At 44.9% G+C, this 20,822-nt stretch overlaps 1 protein-coding gene across 8 annotated transcripts in view; it reads left to right on the plus strand.

The window, feature by feature from the left end:
• DTNB (dystrobrevin beta) overlaps nucleotides 1-20,822 on the plus strand; it is a 241,174-nt gene that overhangs the window by 72,357 nt on the left and 147,995 nt on the right. For all 8 annotated transcript variants that reach the window (XM_040348235.1, XM_040348233.1, XM_040348231.1 and 5 more), the window contains 2 exons: nucleotides 3,895-4,000; nucleotides 7,301-7,467. In XM_040348235.1, the coding sequence (XP_040204169.1) occupies nucleotides 3,895-4,000; nucleotides 7,301-7,467 (273 nt within the window). The remainder of the gene's footprint in view (nucleotides 1-3,894; nucleotides 4,001-7,300; nucleotides 7,468-20,822) is intronic.

Below are 20,822 nucleotides of genomic sequence, written 5' to 3' on the forward strand. Positions count from 1 at the left end.
ACTGGGGCCCTCACGGTCCCTTAGTGGATAAAAGCGATTTTTGGTGTCAAAAACGCTGTCATAGTCAAGGTCCTCCCTTGGTCTTTCTACATAATAGCGGGGATCTTGATAAGATCTCTGATCCAATGATGGACCATGTTTGTAGTAGTTACCCTGGCCTCTTCCAAGATCCCTTTCTCTTCTAGGGGAATCCCTATAGTGATGATAGTCCTGAGGACCGTTATTCCGATCTGGATTGGCCCCATAATTATCATGTGAGGGTTTATTCCAACCAGAGTTTTTGGTCTGTGGATAGCTTTTTGAGGTACCTGATGTCCTATTAGGTGAATGATTATTCGCCTTTCTCAGCTTTTTTCCTCCTTTTTTAGAGGGTTTGGGGGTCTTTATCTGATCCCCTACAGGTACAGGATGTTGTAAGTGAGTTGCTGTTTTCACTGGGCTATTATCTCCCTGTACAATAGCTTCCATTCTTGAGTTGGCCTCATTTTGCTGTTCAGCTGCCAATTTCTTTTGCCAATCGAAGACCAAACTGGCCTGGTAATCTCCGAAATCCCTATTATATTTTTTTCTTTTTTTAATTTTTTGTTCTTTTTCTTCTTTGTCAAGGATCACCAAAAGCCCAATAGCCCAGTGAAAACAGCAACTCACTTACAACATCCTGTACCTGTAGGGGATCAGATAAAGACCCCCAAACCCTCTAAAAAAGGAGGAAAAAAGCTGAGAAAGGCGAATAATCCCTCGCTCGCTCGTCCCCACTCCCTTCCTGGCTGGCCGGGTAGCGTGCTTTGGATACGGGTCTGGTATGGATTGTAGGGGGACCCCCTACGCCGTTTTTTCCGGCGTAGGGGGGCTCTCCTTACAACCCATAACAGACCTAAGGGCCCGGTATGCTCCTGAGGAGGGACCCATGCCGGATTTTTATTTAAAATCCGGCGGGGACTTCCCCTTCAGGATTCATAACAAACGCCGCACACGTGTAGAATTGGCGGGAATCCAAGTCGGATCTCCCGTCGCTTCTATGACGGCTCTGTATCCATCGCGGCAAGCCAGCTCGGCGCTGGCTCCCGCGATGGGGCTCGTAGGTGCTCAATCTCGCTGAGAAAGAGAGCGAGATTGACACAAAATCGGGTTCACCTACTGTACCCTCACTACGGGACAAAATAGCTCCTAATGTGGTTGACCCTCCTATGAAAAAGGTGTCTTTCTTTCAACGAGACATCAAGGGCTATCACCAATGTAGAAATTGTACAGTGTGTAAGATAAATAAGATAAAATCTAAGAAAACGTTATCCTTTATCTCTACAAGCACTCTGAAAGAACATAAGATAGAGCCTTTTATTACGTGCAGTACAACTGGTGTCGTATATCTTCTAGAATGCTCGTGTGGGTTACAGTATATTGGCAGGACCAAAAGACCAATGAATGTTAGATTAGGTGAACATATCACCAACATTAGGTCTGGATTCCCAAAACATTCTGTGTCCAATCACTACGACCAATTTCATGATCCAAACCCCAGAAGGCACTCTCTTCATTGGGATTGATAAATTTGATCCCCACTGAAGAGGCAACTCATTAGTAAGAGAATTATCCAGGCTAGAAATGGCCTGGATATATAGAGTCCGCACATATGTTCCCTTTGGACTGAATATAGACACCGATGTTAATGCCTTCATAGATAATGGCTAATTTTTATGTTCCTGTTACCAAAATGTCTTTTTCTTGTACACCAGCTCTGACTTTTGGTTTATCTGGGCTTTTTCTATATTCAAGTTTTTCTCTTGGATTTTTTTTGGTTAATCTAATATATATTTTTTATTAATATTAATATCCATTAATGATATAGATATATCTTGAGCCATTTTTGGCTCATATGAGCTGTTGTCAAATTGAAATTTGACATTTGTCACAAGTGTCATGTTTTGTATTTGCATTACTTATCCTCTAGTTGTGATTTGAGTCTTTTTTGTTGTGGCCACAAGAGGGCAGCCTAACTAACTTACTCTTGTCAACAATTAACCATAACACAAATCCAGCTGGAAGTGTTTTAATTTTTTAACTTTTATTTTTTCTATGGTCACAAAACCTATTGGCACTTGCAACCAGTGCTTATAAATAGTTTTTCTTTTTTCAGGATACTGTGGTATGTGAGATAGTTTTCATTACATAATTTCTCACATTCACCAAACCTGTTTATCTTTTTAGTTCCATTTTTAATCGTTCGTTTTAAATTATATTTTCGAAAGCGTATGAATTATTGATTTAGATTGTACGTTTTATTCTATATATATCCCCGCTTTTGAGCTTTTTTGCCTGCATTACTATTCATTGGTGGCAGGGATCCCAATTCAAACATGGCGGTTTGCGCCCGCGATCTCCAAGGTTCAGAGCTGGGCGGTCCCGGATGTTGTTATTGCTTTTAAAAGAGTGGCGAGTCAGCACGCCGCTTGTGCCCCTGGAAGAAGTCATTGTTGTGACGAAACGGCGTAGGGAGGAGCGGCGTGCTGACGTCACCACGAATCGTACTGCGCAGTCTATCCGGAAGGACGAGCGGACAGTTAAGCCGGCCGGCTATTACTACACACGCACTGTTTTACTGCATAACTGTAAGTGCAACACTTTTACTAATAAACAAATTTTATTACGGTATCACGCTATGTCAGCCTTTTCTTTTTTGGGTCATACTCTGGAAAGTGAATAGTCTGATAAAGTGAAAAATTTCCCCTGGAATCTTGGAATTGGCAGTCACGGTTACATGCTTGATTTACTTATCGTTGTGGTAAGCAGTTAGGATTTAACGGTGGAGGACTTTTCTATCTGCTATACAGATTCACTGGATAAGTTTGGATACCTTTTCACATACTCGGAGAACTTTCTGTCATCCTGATTTTCCCTGAGATACATCCATTCATATGGACTTTGCACCTTCACTTGATCATTTCACATTGCACTAGTGTTTTGTGTGCATCATATTCTTTATAGTACAGGAGATGGTCAGAGACTGTGGACATAGTACAGGAGATGGTCTATATTTCTCCTCCATACAGCCCAGTCCCTGCAGTGACAATGACTTATCACAGGTGACACATCAGATTCCACTACATGCCCGTACCCCCCCTGTGTCCCCGGATAACAGCAGCCCCTCCTCCTCTGTACTTACATGCTGTTCTGCGCACAGAGGATGATTGGAGGGAACAATGAGGAAAATACATGATTTTGCCTGTGCATTTTCAGTGTGTTTTTATGTACTGCCATTGTCATCAATACGCCCTTTAAAAATGCACAGATGACAATGAACCCTCAATAAAAATATCAGTACAGCGAGGACTACCATGTTATTTATTTTCTATTACAATTGACACATTCCCAAGTCCTTGCTGTACTGATATTTTTTATTGAGGGTTCATTGTCATCTGTGCATTTTTAAAGGGTGTAAATAGGGTAAACTCCCCTTTAAAAAGTGCACAGGAATACACACACGGCTGCTGGGGGGTCACTCAGGACTCAGGGATTAGATTCCACAACTGACAGCCCTGTGAGTTTCACTGCACTGCACTGTCTGCTGAAATTTCTCTGACTCTTTGCACATTCCAGCACACTATGAGTTAACACAGTGGAATCAGATTAAGCCAGTGGTGGACAGAATCATCAAAGTGCCCCTGTGCAAGACCAGTTTGTGACCCCTTCCTCCCTCATGACTATTGGCCAAGTAAAAACACTTTTTTTTTTCTTGTCCATTGAGGGACAAGGGAAGTTTTTATACATTTAAACATTACATGTCCATAAAAGGGATGGGAGAGGGCACAGCTACTACCTTTTCTAGAGTCTCATTCTGCCTTAATCCATCTCTACTCATAGCACATTGTTCTGATCTGATCTTTCTATGTGTTACAGAAGAAGATTGCGCTGAACATGTTCCTAGACACCATCATGGCTGACCCCCCTCCCCAGTGCCTTGTCTGGTTACCTCTAATGCATAGGCTCGCCCATGTAGAAAATGGTAAGTGTCATGATCTGGTAGGGTTGTTGTATGCGTCTCCTATAGACCGCTTCCCTTTATTACATGACAGCGATATCACTGTCTGACTTCTTCCTCTCTGTATCCTTTCCCTCATTTCCTTTCACTCTCTTCCTGTCCCTCTCTGTAAAGCTGGCCATACATGGATCAAATTTCTACCAGTTCAGCAGGGACTGGCCGAGGTTCAATCCATGTATGGGCAGGCTGATTGTGCCTAAGTCAACCCATTGACTTGGGTACAACCAGCCTGTCAGTTTTTTTTCACGTGCGTTTACTGCCAGTGACTATAGCCTCTAGCAGTAATCATTGTCGTCTCCCGACTAGAAAACTCCCTGCGCCACCCTGCCGGCAGAACACAATAGTCGTGCAGGAGGCATTCTCTCCAACACTGACAGTGTTGGGGGAATTAAACAATTTTCTTTATTTCCTTTCAAATTATCTATTGGTTGCTTAACTTTTTGTTCCTTCTCCCTTCATCACCCCCCCCCCCCCCATATTCCATTGCTTCTCTCCCTTTACTCTCCTCCACCCCTAACACATGCTCTTGTAGCCCCCACTTTTTGTATTTGCGTCTCAAATACACACACACACACACACACACACACACAATCATTTCTACCAACTTGTCTCACTGTCTTTGCCATGCCCCTCTCTCTTCTTTTTTTCTTTCCTCTTCTTCCCTCTGTCTCTCCCTTCTTTCCTCTGTTTCTCTCCCACTCTTTCCATCGTGCCTCCCATCTCTTTCCGTGGCTGCCTCCCATCTCTTTCCGTGGCTGCCTCCCATCTCTTTCCGTGGCTGCCTCCCATCTCTTTCCGTGGCTGCCTCCCATCTCTTTCCGTGGCTGCCTCCCATCTCTTTCCGTGGCTACCTCCCATCTCTCTTTCCCATCTCTTGCCTCCCATCTCTTTCCGTGGCTGCCTCCCATTTCTTTCCGTGGCTGCCTCCCATCTCTTGCCATTGTGCTGCCTCCCATCTCTTTCCGTGGCTGCCTCCCATCTCTTTCCGTGGCTGCCTCCCATCTCTTTCCGTGGCTGCCTCCCATCTCTTTCCGTGGCTGCCTCCCATCTCTTTCCGTGGCTGCCTCCCATCTCTTTCCGTGGCTGCCTCCCATCTCTTTCCGTGGCTGCCTCCCATCTCTTTCCGTGGCTGCCTCCCATCTCTTTCCGTGGCTACCTCCCATCTCTCTTTCCCATCTCTTGCCTCCCATCTCTTTCCGTGGCTGCCTCCCATCTCTTTCCGTGGCTGCCTCCCATCTCTTTCCGTGGCTGCCTCCCATCTCTTGCCATTGTGCTCCATCTCTCTCTTTACCTCTCTCCATCCCTCTCTTTACCTCTCTCCATCCCTCTCTTTCCTCTCTCCAGCCCTTTAAGCTCATCACAGAGAACAAGGGGGTAATCTTTATGTCTAGAGGAAAGGCGAATTAATCTCCAAATACGGAAAGGTTTCTTCACAGTAAGAGCGGTGAAAATGTGGAATAGACTCCCTCCAGAGGTGGTTCTGGCCAGCTCAGTAGATTGCTTTAAGTAAGGCCTGGATACTTTCCTAAATGTACAGAATATAACTGGGTACTAACATTTTATAGGTAAAGTTGATCTCTTGGGGGATCAGGAAGGAATTTTTTCCCCTGATGTAGCAAATTGGATCATGCTTTTCTGTTTTTTTTGCCTTCCTCTTTATCAACTGTGGATTATGGGAAAGAAAATCATCTGATTACCCCATCCTTAGCCAAATCTGTCCCTCTATCTCCTTCTCTATTAGGTTTTAGAGGATCCCTGAAAACCCTCCTCTACAGAGAATCCTATCCTACCCACACCTAACAACTGTATTTTTATTTTGTCCATCTGATCATCCCCTCAGCTACTACCCTTTGTTCTACTTGGCCCAGAGGCGATTCAGTTCGCATGTGCTGCGCTATATAAGTTTCTCACTCACTCCCTTCTAGATGGTAAGCTCTAACGAGCAGGGTCCTCTGATCCCTCCTCTATTGAATTGTATTGTAACTGTACTTTCTTCCCTGATGTTGTAAAGGGCTGCGCAAACTGTTGGCGCTATATAAATCCTGTATAATAATAATCAAAGCAGTCAGTGTCGATGCAGGAATCCCTCCCGCAGCGCTATTGTGTTCTGCTGACAGGGAGCAGGCGGAGCCTTTCCTGCCAGAAGAAAACAAGGATTAGTGTTGCTGGCTATAGACGGTGGCACTAATCATTTGTGAAAAACCGAACAGGCGGAGTGTACAAAATTCAATCGAGGTGCCCATTTAACCATGGTGCCCATTCATGGAGCAACATTTGGACAGTCCGTGCTTAACTGGACAGATTTTGAATCATGTATCATGCTTAACTCATTAAGCCCATTTTTTAACAGCTTGCCGCACGCGGATGAATGTCGGTAGAATGGCATGGCTGCGCATATTGCCGTACAGGTACGTCCCCTTTAATATGCACATCCGTGGGTCGTGCGCTCGCGCCCCGGTCGGGTACTTCGTGACCACGCTTGCGGGACCCGCGGACCCGATTGCCGCCGGTGTCTCGCGATCGGGTCACAGGGCTGAAGAACGGGGAGAGGTAAGTGTAAACAAACATCTCCCCGTGCTTCCTAGTCAGACTGTCACTGATCGTCTGTTCCCTGTCATAGGGAACGACGATCGGTGAGGTGATGCGCCAAGCCACGCCCCCACAAGTAAGAATCACTCATTAGGTCACACTTAACCCCTTCACTGCCAGTGTCATTTTCACAGTAATCATTGTATTTTTATAGCACTGATCGCTGTAAAAATGGCAATGGTCCCAAAATAGTGGCAAAAGTGTCCGGTGTGTCCGCTATAATGTCGCAGTCATGATAAAAATCGCTGATCGCCGCCATTACTAGTAAGTAAAAATATTTAAAAAAATGCCATAAAACTATCCCCTATTTTGTAGACGCTTTAACTTTTGCACAAACCAATAAATGCTTATTGCGATTTTTTTTGTTTTTTGTTTTGTTTTAACCAAAAATATGTAGAAGAATACGTATCTGCTTAAACTGAGGGGAAAAAAAAGTTTTTATATATTTTTTGGGGATATTTATTATAGCAAAAAGTAAAAAATATTGAATTTTTTTCAAAATTGTCAAATGGAGCATACAAACGGTCGGATTTTCCGCCAACAGCCTGTCATCACACAATTCCTGACGGAAAATCCGATCATTTGTATGAAGGCTTAAGTGTGAGAATACCTTCAGCACACATTTCTATTGAATGTATCACTGGTGTTATCTGCTCTTCTCTCCCTACCCGGTAGTCTTCCATCCTGTGGAATGCTCCTTCTGCCGATGTGAGAGTATGATGGGATTCCGCTACCGCTGCCAGCAGTGCCACAATTACCAGCTTTGCCAGAACTGTTTTTGGCGAGGACAGGCCAATGGTCCACATAGCAACCAGCATCAGATGAAGGAGCACTCGTCCTGGGTTAGTACCTAACTGTCTTCTTCTTTCATAAATATAATGTATATACATGTGGAGAATTTATCAAAATTGGAGCATGGCAACCAATCCGCTCCTTTCCTTTTCAAGTTTAACCAAACAAGCTAAAGATGGAAGCTGATTGGTTGCCATGTACAACTGCTCCAGATTCTGTTTGCTCTAATTTTGATAAATTGTCCCCAGTATGTTTTCTGTGAAATGCTTAAAGATTATCAGCAAAATGACAGTAAACTAGATGCAGTGTGTTAACATGCATTTTCTGAGTAGAAGACACAGAACAGTATGAGTAGCAGTGGCGGCTGGTGCTCAAATTTTTTTTGGGGGGGGGGCGCAAACAAACTGAAAAATTCAGAAAAAAACCCCATCAAACGCAGCCACTGTGCCCCATCAAACGCTCCCACGTGTCCATCAAACGCTCCCACGTGCCCATCAAATGTTCCCATTGTTCCCGCCCGTCTGCCCGGCACTTACCCTGTCTCGGTGGGGCAGCGGTTGATGGCGGCGAGTGATGTCCTTGATGTCTTCTCCGTCGTCCTCTACTCTTGTTCTCTCCTATGATTGGACGCCTGATAGGCATCCAACCACAGCACCTGAGATTTCAGCCAATTAGGTGACGGGTAACAGACCCAAGCACCTGATTGGTGGAGAGGCGGTTCAGTGTTAGGAAAGCGAATAGTCATTCGCTTTTCCTTACACAGCTGGGTGAACTGCGAGCGCAAAGGATTGCGCTTGCTCTTTACCTTTTTTGACGCCTATTAGAGCCTATGGGCTAGATTCACATAGCCCGCCCTAACTTCGCGGCGGTGTAGTGTATCGTCTTTACACTACGCCGCCGTAAGTTAGCGAGGCAAGATGATTCACATAGTACTTGCCTGCTAAGTTACGGCGGTGTAGCCTAAAGCGAGCGGGCGTAAGGGCGCCTAATTCAAAATGGGCTGAGGGGGCGTGTTTAATGTTAATTTTGTTTGACCTGACGTGATTAACGTTTTTTTGGAACGGCGCATGCGCCGTCCGCCTACATATCCTAGTGTGCATTGCGGCAACGTACGCCGCACGGGCCTATTGGTTTCGACGTGGACGTAAATTACGTAAATCCCTATTCACGGACGACTTACGCAAACGACGTAAAATTTTCGAATTTCCATGCGGGAACGGCAGCCATACTTAACATTACTATTCCAGCTATTTGATGGAATATCTTTAGGCCTGAACGTCGGCCGGGCGCACGTTCGTGAATAGGCATATCTAGTGATTTACATATTCTACGCCGACCGCAAAGGAAGCACCACCTAGCGGTCAGCCTAAATATTGCACCCTAAGATAGGACGGCGCAAGCCGTCGTATCTTATGATAGGTTTAAGTGTATCTCTGTTTAAGAATACACTTAAACTTAGGTCGGCACAGATTCCGAGCTAGGTCGTATCTTCTTGATCCGACTTCTGGTGCGGCCTCTATTCAAATCGATGGGCTCCCATAGGGAACCATTGATTTTGAATAGAGAAAGAAATGCAGGACGAGGCTTACAGCTCTAACGCTGGGGCTTCATAACGCACTGGTCCTGTTTTTTTTTTTTTGCAGCTTAAAAACGGCTCAGCCATTTACAGCTCAATAAAGGTCATGGTGGGCATTAGACCATAGTAGGCCAACATGGAGAGCCGTTTTTAAGCTTCAAAAAACGCTCAGAAAAGTGGCTGTCAAAACGTCCATGGACATGTAGCCTTAATGTGCACAATTACTATCTAACTAAATGGATAAATGAAAATGTTCCCATCTCACTTGTTTATTTTCATCTGTTTAAAAGTGAGAATAATTAAAAATAATTCAAAATGTAAAAATAAACATTTGATTTTTCAAAAAAAAATAAAAAATCAGTGACCAATGTAGCAACCCTTCTTTTCAATAAGTCCCAAGTCTTCCATTCATGGAGTCTGTTACTTTCTTGATCCGTTGATGATCAACTTTTTGTGCAGCAGTGACCACAGCCTCCTAGACACTGTTCAGAGAGGTGTACTGTTTTCCTTCACCATAAATTTTCCTTTTTAACCACTTCAGCCCCGGACCATTTGGGTGGTCAAAAATCAGGCCACTTTTTGCGATTCGGCACTGCGTCGTTTTAACTGACAATTGCGCGGTCGTGCGACGTGGCTCCCAAACAAAATTGCCGTCCTTTTTTTCCCACAAATAGATTTTTTTTTGGTGGTATTTGATCACCTCTGCGGTTTTAATTTTTCCCTCTATAAACAAAAATAGAGCAAAACATTTTGAAAAAAATGCAATACTTTTTGATATAATAAATATCCTCAAAAAATATATAAAAAAAAATGTTTTCCTCAATTTAGGACGATACGTATTCTTCTACATATTTTTGGTAAAAAAAATTGCAATAAGCGTTTATTGATTGGCTTGCGCAAAAGTTATAGCGTTTACAAAATAGGGGATAGTTTTATGGCATTTTTATTAGTGATTTTTTTCATGACTGCGACATTATGGCAGACACATCGGACCATTGTCATTTTCACAGCGATCAGTGCTATAAAAATGCACTGTTTACTGTGAAAATGACACTGGCAGTGAAGGGGTTAACCAATGGGTGACACTGTAGGGGTTAAGTGTTCCCTGCATTGTGTTTCTAACTGTAGGGGGGATGGGCTCTGTGTCACATGACACTGATCTCCGCTCCGAGTACACGGAGCCGAGATCTGTGTCATTCTCACTAGGCAGAGCAAGGCAATGCTTGTTTACACAAGCATCTGCCCGCTCTATACCTCCGTGAGACCATCGCCGGGGATCCCCGAGGTGATCTCCCCCGCTTTGCCCTTTCTATAATCTGACCCCCCCCACACCAGAATACAATGATCAGCGCTCATCTTGTCCCTCTTTAGCTGTCTGGGTGTGGGCAGTCTCCTCTGATGAGGCGCGCCCCAGCCTCTCCTACTGCCACCAGGGAGATGTGATGCAAGTATCCCAGGAGGCTGCAGGACCAGGTACATGTCATTCTGACCTAGGTCAGAATGGTGGTGGGGCTAAAAATAAGGGGAAAATAGGTAAGGGGAAAAAATTCCCACAATTCTACTTGTTAAAGTGGAACTAACTTTCTTTTGGATTTTAGTTCCACTTTAAGTTATACTGAATTGTAGCAAAGATAAAATAGGTTTTCTGCCTAGACAAACAGGATGGGGTGATGCGGCAGAGCTGTGTAAATCTCAGGTACAGATGGACAGAAATACAAATTTCTTAGGCAGGTAAAACCGTTTCTTCCATATCCTTATATTTATTTGTTGAGTCCACTTTTCGCTGAGTGCTACTCGTCTGTTCTCCAGAAGATGGCATCATTGAATACTGAAAATCGCATCTTGAATGAAAGCTGAATTCTGCCATGAGATCCATCTCATATGCTTCTTCAGTTTTTTCCCCTGCCTCTAGCACAGTCCAGCATTTCCAAAAACAGTGCTAGTTCCAGGGTCTGCACATCTTTGTGAATGATTTGTATTAACTGGAACCAACGGTGACTTACACCAGTCAAGAGCCATCAGTAAACTTATCCTATCACAGGGAATGAGTAATAAAATGATACCAGATATAAAAAGTAGGCTCCATGGTAAGGCAGACCATTTGTTTAACAACTTCCCCTCTAGAACATTTATTTCATTTTTTTACACACATTTTAAAAATTGAATTTCTGGCTATAAAATGTACTTAAAGCGGGAGTTCAACCAATTCCTTTTTTTTTTCCCTTAGCTTCCTGCTCGTTCGGTCTAGGGGAATCGGCTATTTGTATTAAAATATGATCCGTACTTACCCGTTTTCGAGATGCATCTTCTTCCGTCGCTTCCGGGTATGGGTCTTCGGGAGCGGGCGTTCCTTCTTGATTGACAGTCTTCCGAGAGGCTTCCGACGGTCGCATCCATCGCGTCACTCGTAGCCGAAAGAAGCCGAACGTCGGTGCGGCTCTATACTGCGCCTGCGCACCGACGTTCGGCTTCTTTCGGAAAATCGTGACGTGATGGATGCGACCATCGGAAGCCTCTCGGAAGACTGTCAATCAAGAAGGAACGCCCATTCCCGCAGCCCATACCCGGAAGCGACGGAGAGGATGCATCTCGTAAACGGGTAAGTACAGCTCATATTTTAAAACAAATAGCCGATTCCCCTAGACAAAACGAGCAGGAATCTAAGGCTAAAAAGTGCTCTCTAAGGGTGAACCACCGCTTTAAAGTGGAAGAAAAGCCTAACTACCGATATTCATAAAAATCCAGGAGAGGTTAGTGTACATCATGAGTGCCCGCCCGCTGGCCACATGTGGCCCACGGCATCTTCTGATGTGGCCCGCGCCTCCTGCTCTAAGGTGGTGGGTCGGCAAGCCCAGATCGCGGGTTCCTGACTCGCCATCCCCAAGCATCAGTGGGAAAATCCGAGCCAGCGCTAGAGGAAGCAGAGCCAATGCTTCCTGTATAGCACTGGCTTCTGTCTTAGGCAGAGCGATGCCAAATGTGCTCCGCCTGTGACCGTTCCCATCGCGAAACAGGAAGCATCAGCTCTGCTCTCTACTGCAGTCGCATGCTTCCTCCAGTGCCGCTCCTGTCTTACTGATGGCAGGTATGGGGGATCAAGAACCACCCAGAAGTCCCAGCCACCAGTATTCAGAAGTCCCAGCCACCAGTATTCAGAAGTCCCAGCCACCAGTATTCAGAAGTCCCAGCCACCAGTATTCAGAAGTCCCAGCCACCAGTATTCAGAAGTCCCAGCCACCAGTATTCAGAAGTCCCAGCCACCAGTATATTCAGAAGTCCCAGCCACCAGTACCCAGAAGTATCAGCCAGCAGTACCCAGAAACACTACCCAGCACTGCCAAAAAGTACCTAGAAGTACCAGCCAGCAGTATCGAAAAGAACCCACCAGTATCCACAAGTACCACCCAGCAGTACCCAGAAGTACCAGCCAGCAGTACTAAAAAGTACCCAGAAGTACCAGCCAGCAGTACCCAGAAGCACCACCCACCAGTACCAAAGAGTACTCACAGTACCCAGAAGTACCAGCCAGCAGTACCCAGCAGTACCACCCACGAGTAGCGGCCAGAAGTACCAACCAGTAGCAGCCAGCAGTACCCACCAGTAGCAGCCAGTAGTGCCCACCAGTACCTAGCAGTACCACCCAGCAGTACCCGCCAGTACTCACCAGCAGTACTTCCCAGTAGCAGCCCACAGTACCCACCAGTAGCAGCCAGCAGTACCAGAAAGCACTACCAGCCAGCAGGACCCGCCAGCCATACCCACCCTGAAGTACAGCCAGCAGCAGCCACCAGCCATACCCACCTGGGGGTCAGCAGCAGCCAGAAATGCATGCGGGAATCCTATGGAAGATGTGAAGATTGAGGTCAGTTAAGGTGCAGGTAAACCGCAGTGTATCCATGTGAAAACAGCCTTTGGCCTCTTTCACACGATCGTTCCGATCGGGTTCACCGGTCTGTTTTTTAGGTGGACCCAATTGGACCCTTCAGTCACCTCTATAGAGCAGCAGATGTAAACGGACTTGTGTTAGTTTACATCTGCCTATCTCCAATCCGATCCACTTAAAAAAAACATAAGGGAATCTGTCTCCTTCTGTCTGGGTGGATCGGAGGGCCCATAGAGTAGAGCAGGCTGTGTCCCTGTCTGCTCTGCATATACAGAAATGGGATGGGACATAGAAGGCATACATCACTTGGTGTGAATCCCTCCATAGAACCAATCTTTTCCTTGTAGTTGGGTCAGGACCAGCATTTGGCTCTCCGCTCTATCAAAGGTCAGGTTTCGGCTCTTTCTTTTCTGTTTCAGAGACTGTTGGCCTATCACTTTTTTTTATTAAGACCTATGTGCAAGTGGTTCCCTGAGCAGCTTCCCCTGTCCGTTCTCCTGTGGCTCCATAGGATCTAAATCTGTCTTTATGTACTTCAGACACCACTGATTAAAACCATTAGAGATATGAACTCACTGGCCACTTTATTAGGTATACCTGTTCAATTGCTTGGTAACACAAGCTGCTAATCGGCAGATGGCAGCAATTCCATGAATTTTAGAAATCTAGATGTGGTGAAGACAACTTGCTAAAGGATGATTTAAGTGGCCTAGTTGGTGCCATACGGGCCGCTCTGTGTATTAAAAAAAAACTGCTGATCTACTGGGATTTTCATGCACAACCATCTCTCGGGTTTACAGAGAATGGTCCGAAAAAGAGAAAATATCCAGTGAGCAGCAGTTGTTTGGACAAAAATGGCTTGTTGATGTGAGAGGAGAATGGGCAGACTGGTTCAAGATGATAGAAAGGCAACAGTAACTCAAATAACTACTTGTTACAACCAAGGTATGCTGAATACCATCTCTGAACACACAACACTTTGAATCTTGAAGCAGATGGAGGGGTTGGCAGAGAGGGGTAGCAGACACTGAACAGTTGGTAAGTTGGATAAGTCTGGCAGCAGCATTCATGATGGACTGAAGAGATGCTAACCTAATGTAGAGGTAATCCAATGAGGAGGGAGATAACCAGGGAGTTGATTGGGAGCTTTGTGGTGTCATTGGTTAGGAAGGGGCATGTTTTGGAGATGTTACAGAGGTTGAGGCAGAAAACTTTGGACTGAGGAATCAAAGGCACCTGCTCGTTGGAGCTTACAATCTAAGAGGGAGGGTCAGGTGATACAAAAGGTAATAACTCTGGGGGATGATCTGATGGAGAAAATAAAAGTACAGTTGTTAGGTGGAGGTGGTATAGGCTTCTCTGAAGAGAAGGGTTTTCAGGGATCGTCTAAAAGCAAACAAAGTAGGAGATGGACAAATTGGAGTAAGGAGTTCCATAGGGTGGGAGAGGCTCTGGAGAAGTCCTGGAGGCAAGCATGGGAGGAGGTGACAAGGGAACTAGAGAGCAGGAGGTCTTGGGAGGAATGAAAATAATGATTTTGTTGGTATTTTGAGGCTAGATTAGTCATGTAAACGTAGAAAATGTAATCAGCGCAATAAAAAACGCATATAAAACAAGCAGCTGAACACTGGGATTCAATTAATAAAATTCCTGAAAGTAAATAAAAAATAGGTAGTGCAGCGCTAAAAGTCCAATACTAGAAAGTCCATAAAGAATCTTTTCTAAAGTGACTGGTGATGAGTAGAAAATCATGCAGGTGCTGTAGCATGGAATAAAGCAGAAACACCTCCACCAGTGGTAGCAATGGCCGCTCGCCTCACAGATATGACCCTCTGTTAGATTAGGTCATATACAGCATTCCCATAAGGGTATCTCCAATAGCAAGGGAAATCCAGCAATGATAAAGAGGTCTCCAAAAGGAAGGTCAGCAGTATAGCATCAAATCCAAATATGAAAGAAAAAGGCACATAGTGTTTCTCCGTGGAGACAGGGCAGTAAAATGTAATGAATAAAAATGCACTTACAGAGCAGGGCACTTAGTCCAGTGCCAAGAGTAACAGGCGTGTGTGTGACTATGATAGCGGGTGACGTCACGCTCTCCCTACCGAGTAGGGAGAGCGTGACGTCACCCGCTATCATAGTCACACACACGCCTGTTACTCTTGGCACTGGACTAAGTGCCCTGCTCTGTAAGTGCATTTTTATTCATTAAATTTTACTGCCCTGTCTCCACGGAGAAACACTATGTGCCTTTTTCTTTCATATTTGGATTTGATGCTATACTGCTGACCTTCCTTTTGGAGACCTCTTTATCATTGCTGGATTTCCCTTGCTATTGGAGATACCCTTATGGGAATGCTGTATATGACCTAATCTAACAGAGGGTCATATCTGTGAGGTGAGCGGCCATTGCTACCACTGGTGGAGGTGTTTCTGCTTTATTCCACGCTACAGCACCTGCATGATTTTCTACTCATCACCAGTCACTTTAGAAAAGATTCTTTATGGACTTTCTAGTATTGGACTTTTAGCGCTGCACTACCTATTTTTTAGATTAGTCATGTAGCTGTTTGAATTAAATTTGTTGGGTGAGCAGAAGCCAATGGAGGGATTGGGAGATAGGAGTAGCAGACACTGAACGGTTGCTAAAGTGGATGAGCTTGGCAGCAGCATTCATAATGGCCCGAAGAGGGGATAGTCGAGGCAGGAGATGACCAGGGAGTGGATTAGGAACGTTTGTGGTGTCATTGGCTAGGAAGGGTCGTATTTTGGAGATGTTGCAGAGGTTGAGGCGGCAAGCTGTGGACAGAGTTTGGATGTGGGGCCGGAAGGAGAGTTCATAGTTGATTGTTGTGTTATAGATATTAACAGAGACGTATGGTAAAGGGGCACGATCGCCGGCTTATGTGCACGGGATATCGGTCCCGAAGAGGAAGGAGGCAAAATCTGCCTCATCTATGCCCACAGTTACCGCCTGCCAGTGCCCACGAGTGCCACCTATCAATGCCCACGAGTGCCACCTATAAATGCTCACGAGTGCCACCTATCAGTGTGATCTACCAGTGCTGATCAGTGCCCATCCCTGCCAGCTATCAGTGCCACCTATTAGTGCCACTTCTCAGTGCCACCTATCAATGCCCTTCAGTGCCACCTCTGTGTCGCCTCTCAGCGCCCACCCTTGCCGCCTTATCGGTGCCCATCAGTGCAGCCCATTGATGCCCATCAGTGCAGCATCATCAGCGTACATCAATGAAGGAGAAAAATTACCTGTTTGCAAAATTTTATGACAAAATATATATAAATATATATATATATTTTTTTTCATTCTGTCTTTTTACATTTTTTCAACAAAAAATAAAAATCGCAGAGGTGATCAAATACCACCAAAAAGCTCTATTTGTGGGAATAAAGATTAATTTGGCTACAGTGTTGTATGACCGCGCAATTATCATTCAAAGTGCATCAGCGCTAAAAATTTGTCTGGGCAGGTGGGGGGTTTAAGTGTACAGTAAGCAAGTGGTTGAAGGCAGCAGAGAGGTTCAGGGGTTTAAGTACCTTATCAAATCTGCATGAATACATTATACAACAGTAACAAGTGTACCCATTTTTGAGCTGCAGTCAGCGGCTTTGTCTAGGCTGAGTTAACCACTTAAGACCCGTACCATTATGCAGGTTAAGGACCTTGCCCCTTTTTTGCGATTCGGCACTGCAACGCTTTAACTGACAATTGCGTGGCCGTGCGACGTGGCTCCCAAACAAAATTGGCGTCCTTTTTTCCCCACAAATAGAGCTTTCTTTTAGTAGTATTTGATCACCTCTGCGGTTATTTTGTGCGCTATAAACAAAAATAGAGCGAAAATTTTGAAAAAAATGCTATATTTTTGACTTTTTGCTATAATAAATATCTCCCAAAAATATATAAAAAAAACGTATTTTTCCACAGTTTAGGCCGATACGTATTCTTATACTTATTTTTGGTAAAAAAAAGTGTTGTCAATCAATAAGCATTTATTGATTGGTTTGCGCAAAAGTTATAGCGTTTACAAAATAGGGGATAGTTTTATGGCATTTTTATTAATCTTTTTTTTTTTTACTAGTCATGGCGGCGATTAGTGATTTATTTTTATTTTTTCGTGACTGCGACATTATGTCGGACACTTTTGACAAATTTTTTGGACCATTGTCATTTTCACAGCAAAAAGTGCTATAAAAATGCACTGATTACTGTGAAAATGACAATGGCAGTGAAGGGGTTAACCACTAGGGGGCGCTAAGGGGTTAAGTGTGCCCTAAGGGAGTGATTCTTACTGTAAGGGGGCGTGGCTGTAGGCGTGATGTCACTGATCGTCGTTCCCTATATTAGGGAACAGATGATCAGTGTCACTGCCACATACACCTCTCCCCGTTCTTCAGCTCCTGTGACCGATCACGGGACACCAGCGGCGATCGGGTCCGCGGGCGCAGTCATGGAGCTTTGGACTGGGTCGCGCGCGCGACCCACGGCTGGGCTCTTAAAGGCGACGTACAGGTATGTGCCTGTGCCCAGCCGTGACATTCTGCCGACGTATGTGTGCAGGAGGCGGTCCTTAAGTGGTTAATATCATTAGTCTGCTTATTTTATTGTTTTTTGTGTGATAGACCAACACAAAGTGGCACATAATTGTGAAGTGCAAGGATATGAAATGATAAATGGTTTTCAATTTTCTTTTACAAATAAATATGTGAAAAGTGTGGCGTGCATTTCTATTCAGCCCCCTTTACTCTGATACCCCTAACTAAAATCTAGTGGAACCAATTGCCTTCAAAAGTCACCTAATTTGTACATAGAGTCCACCTGTGTGTAACTGTATTTATACTGAGATTAAATTATTCTGCGACCCCCCCCTCAGAGCAAACAGCATCATGAATGCCATGGAACACACCAGACAGGTCAGGGATAAAGTTGTGGAGAAGTTTTTAGCAGGTTAAGGTTATAAAAAAAAAAATATCCCAAGCTCTGTTCAATCCATCATCCAAAAATGGAAAGAGTATGGCACAACTACAAACCTACCAACACATGGCTGTCCACATAAACTGACAGGCCGGGCAAGGAGAGCATTCATCAGAGAAGCAGCCAAGAGGCTCATGGTAACTCTGGAGGAGCTCAGGTGGGAGAATCTGTCCACAGGAAAACTATTAGGCCGCGTATACACACGGTCGATCCATCCGATGAGAATGGTCCGACGGACCGTTTTCATCGGTTCACCACTGAAGCGGCCTGATGGTCTGATGTGCGTACACACCATCAGTTAAAAAATCGATCGAGTCCAACGCAGTGACGTAAAACACAACGACGTGCAGAGAAAAATGAAGTTCAATGCTTCCAAGCATGCGTCGACTTGATTCTGAGCATGCGCGGGTTTTGAACCGATGCTTTTGTGTACTAACCATCGGTTTGGACCTATCGGTCAGTGGTCCATCGGTTCGATTTTAAAGCAAGTTCTATAATTTTTGTCCGAAGGACAAAAGACCGATGGGCCGTACACACGGTCGTTTGGATCAATGAAACTGAACTTCAGTCCGTTTTCATCGGTTTGGACCGACTGTGTGTACGCGGCCTTAGTCGTGCACTCGTCAAATCTGGTCTTTATGGAGAAGTGGCAAGAAGAAAGCCATCGTTCAAAGAAAGCCATAAGAAGTCCCATTTGCAGTTTATGAGAAGCCATGTGGGGGACACAGCAAACATGTGGAAGAAGGTGCTCTGGTCAGATGAGACCAAAATTAAACTTTTTGGCCTTAAAGAAAAACGCTGTGTGTGACAGAAAACTAACACTGCACATCACCCTGAACACACCATCCCCACCGTGAAACATGGTGGTGGCAGCATCATGTTGTGGGGATGCTTTTCTTCAGCAGGGACAGGAAAGCTGCTTACAGTTGATGGGAAGATGGATGGAGCAAAATACAGGGAAATCTTAGAAGAAAACCTGTTAAAGTCTGCAAAAGACTTGAGACTGGGGCGGAGGTTCACCTTCCAGCAGGACAACGAGCCTAAACATACAGCCAGAGCTACAATGGAATGGTTGGATCAAAGTATATTCATGTGTTAGAATGGCCCAGTCAAAGTCCAGACCTAAATCCAATTGAGAATCTGTAGCAAGACTTGAAAATTGCTGTTCACAGACACTCTCCATCCAATCTGACAGAGCATGAGGTATTTTGCAAAGAAGAATGGGCAAAAATGTCCCTCTCTAGATGTGCAAAGCTGGTAGAGACTTCCCCAAAAATACTTGCAGCTGTAATTGCAGCAAAAGGAGGTTCTACAAAATATTGACTCAGGGGGGCTAAATACGAATGTACCCCACACTTTTCACATATCGTATATACTCGAGTATAAGTCGACCCGAGTATAAGCCGAGGTACCTAATTTTACCCCCAAAACATGGGAAAACTTATTGACTCAAGTATAAGCCCAGGGTGAGAATGCAGCAGCCACTGTAAGCGGAAAAGAGTGTCAACAATGCCCATTTGCAAGCCTCACTGTGCCCATTGCCACTGTGCCCATTGCCACCTCCCTGTGCCCATTGCCACTGTGCTCATTACCACCTCACTGTGCCCATTGCAGCCTCCCTGTGCCCGAGTCGGTGTACCTGAAATTTTTACAGGCTGCGGGCGTCCATTCATTGTTTAAAAGTCGCGGTCTCCTCCTGGTCCCGTTCTGCTTAGGCGTTTCCCAGCAGCCTGTCACAGACATCTTCTCATCCTCGGACTCGGTTTCCCAGCAGACACTGTATTCAGTGTTCCGTCTATCTCGGACGTTCTATTGTCCGAGGATGAGAGGACATCAGTGATAGGCGGAATGCTGAACACAGTGTCTGCTGGGAAATGCCTATCACGGAAAGGACCAGGGGGAAGCCGGGACTTTTAAACAATGGGCGCTCGCAGCCCTTCAGGTACACTGACTCGAGTATAAGCCGAGGGGGGTATTTTCAGCCCTAAAAAAAGGGCTGAAAAACTTGGCTTATACTCGAGTATATACGGTATTTATTTGTAAAAATAATTGAAAACCATTTATTATTTTCCTTCCCCTTCACAATTATGTGCCACTTTGTGTTGGTCTATCACATAAAATACATTTCCGTTTTTTGTTGTAACATGACAAAATGTGGAAAACTTCAAGGGGTATGAATACTTTTTTAAGCCACAAGGTGAGTGGCCACAGCCAAAAACTGCACAGACTTCAATGCTTCGTACACACGACCGGTTTTCCCGACGGGAAAACTGTCATGTTTGCTTTTGGTCGAGAAAACCGGCCCTGTGTATGCTCCCTAGCATTTTTCCTGACAGAAAAACTGCAGGAAAAAAAATAGAACATGTTCTATTTTTTTCCATCGCGAATCGCGGCAGATTTTTTGCCACGCTTTTCCTATGAGGAAACACTGCTATGGAGCATACACACGGCCGGTTTTCCCGACCAAAGCTCTGACAGTTTTCCTGTCAGGGAAAACCGGCCGTGTGTACATGGGGAAAAGTGACTGAGCCGGTTCTCGGTTTTCCCATCGGGTTTTCCGGCGATCTTTTGACCGCCGAGAAACCGGATCGTGTGTACAAGGCATAAGATTTAGATGTGTAATTTCTGAGCCGGCATCTCCAGTCCAAGAAGTTGATGGTGACCCTGGGTGATCTCTAAATAAAGATGACTCTAACCTTCTGAGGAGAAAAGCCAATAAAAGTATTGTTAAGGGGAAAAAATAGTTGAAAGTGATGCACACATTCTACAGTAGGTCCCTTTTATAAAACAGGCTCTGAATTTCATGTGTCAGGAGTTTATGGTGATATGTGTCACGAGTTTATGGTGATATGTGTCACGTGTCGGGAGTTTATGGTGATATGTGTCACGTGTCACGAGTTTATGGTGATATGTGTCACGTGTCACGAGTTTATGGTGATGTGTCACGTGTCACGAG

Source organism: Rana temporaria, chromosome 4 (assembly GCF_905171775.1).
Source record: "Rana temporaria chromosome 4, aRanTem1.1, whole genome shotgun sequence".
Classification (NCBI taxonomy): Eukaryota; Metazoa; Chordata; class Amphibia; order Anura; family Ranidae; genus Rana; species Rana temporaria.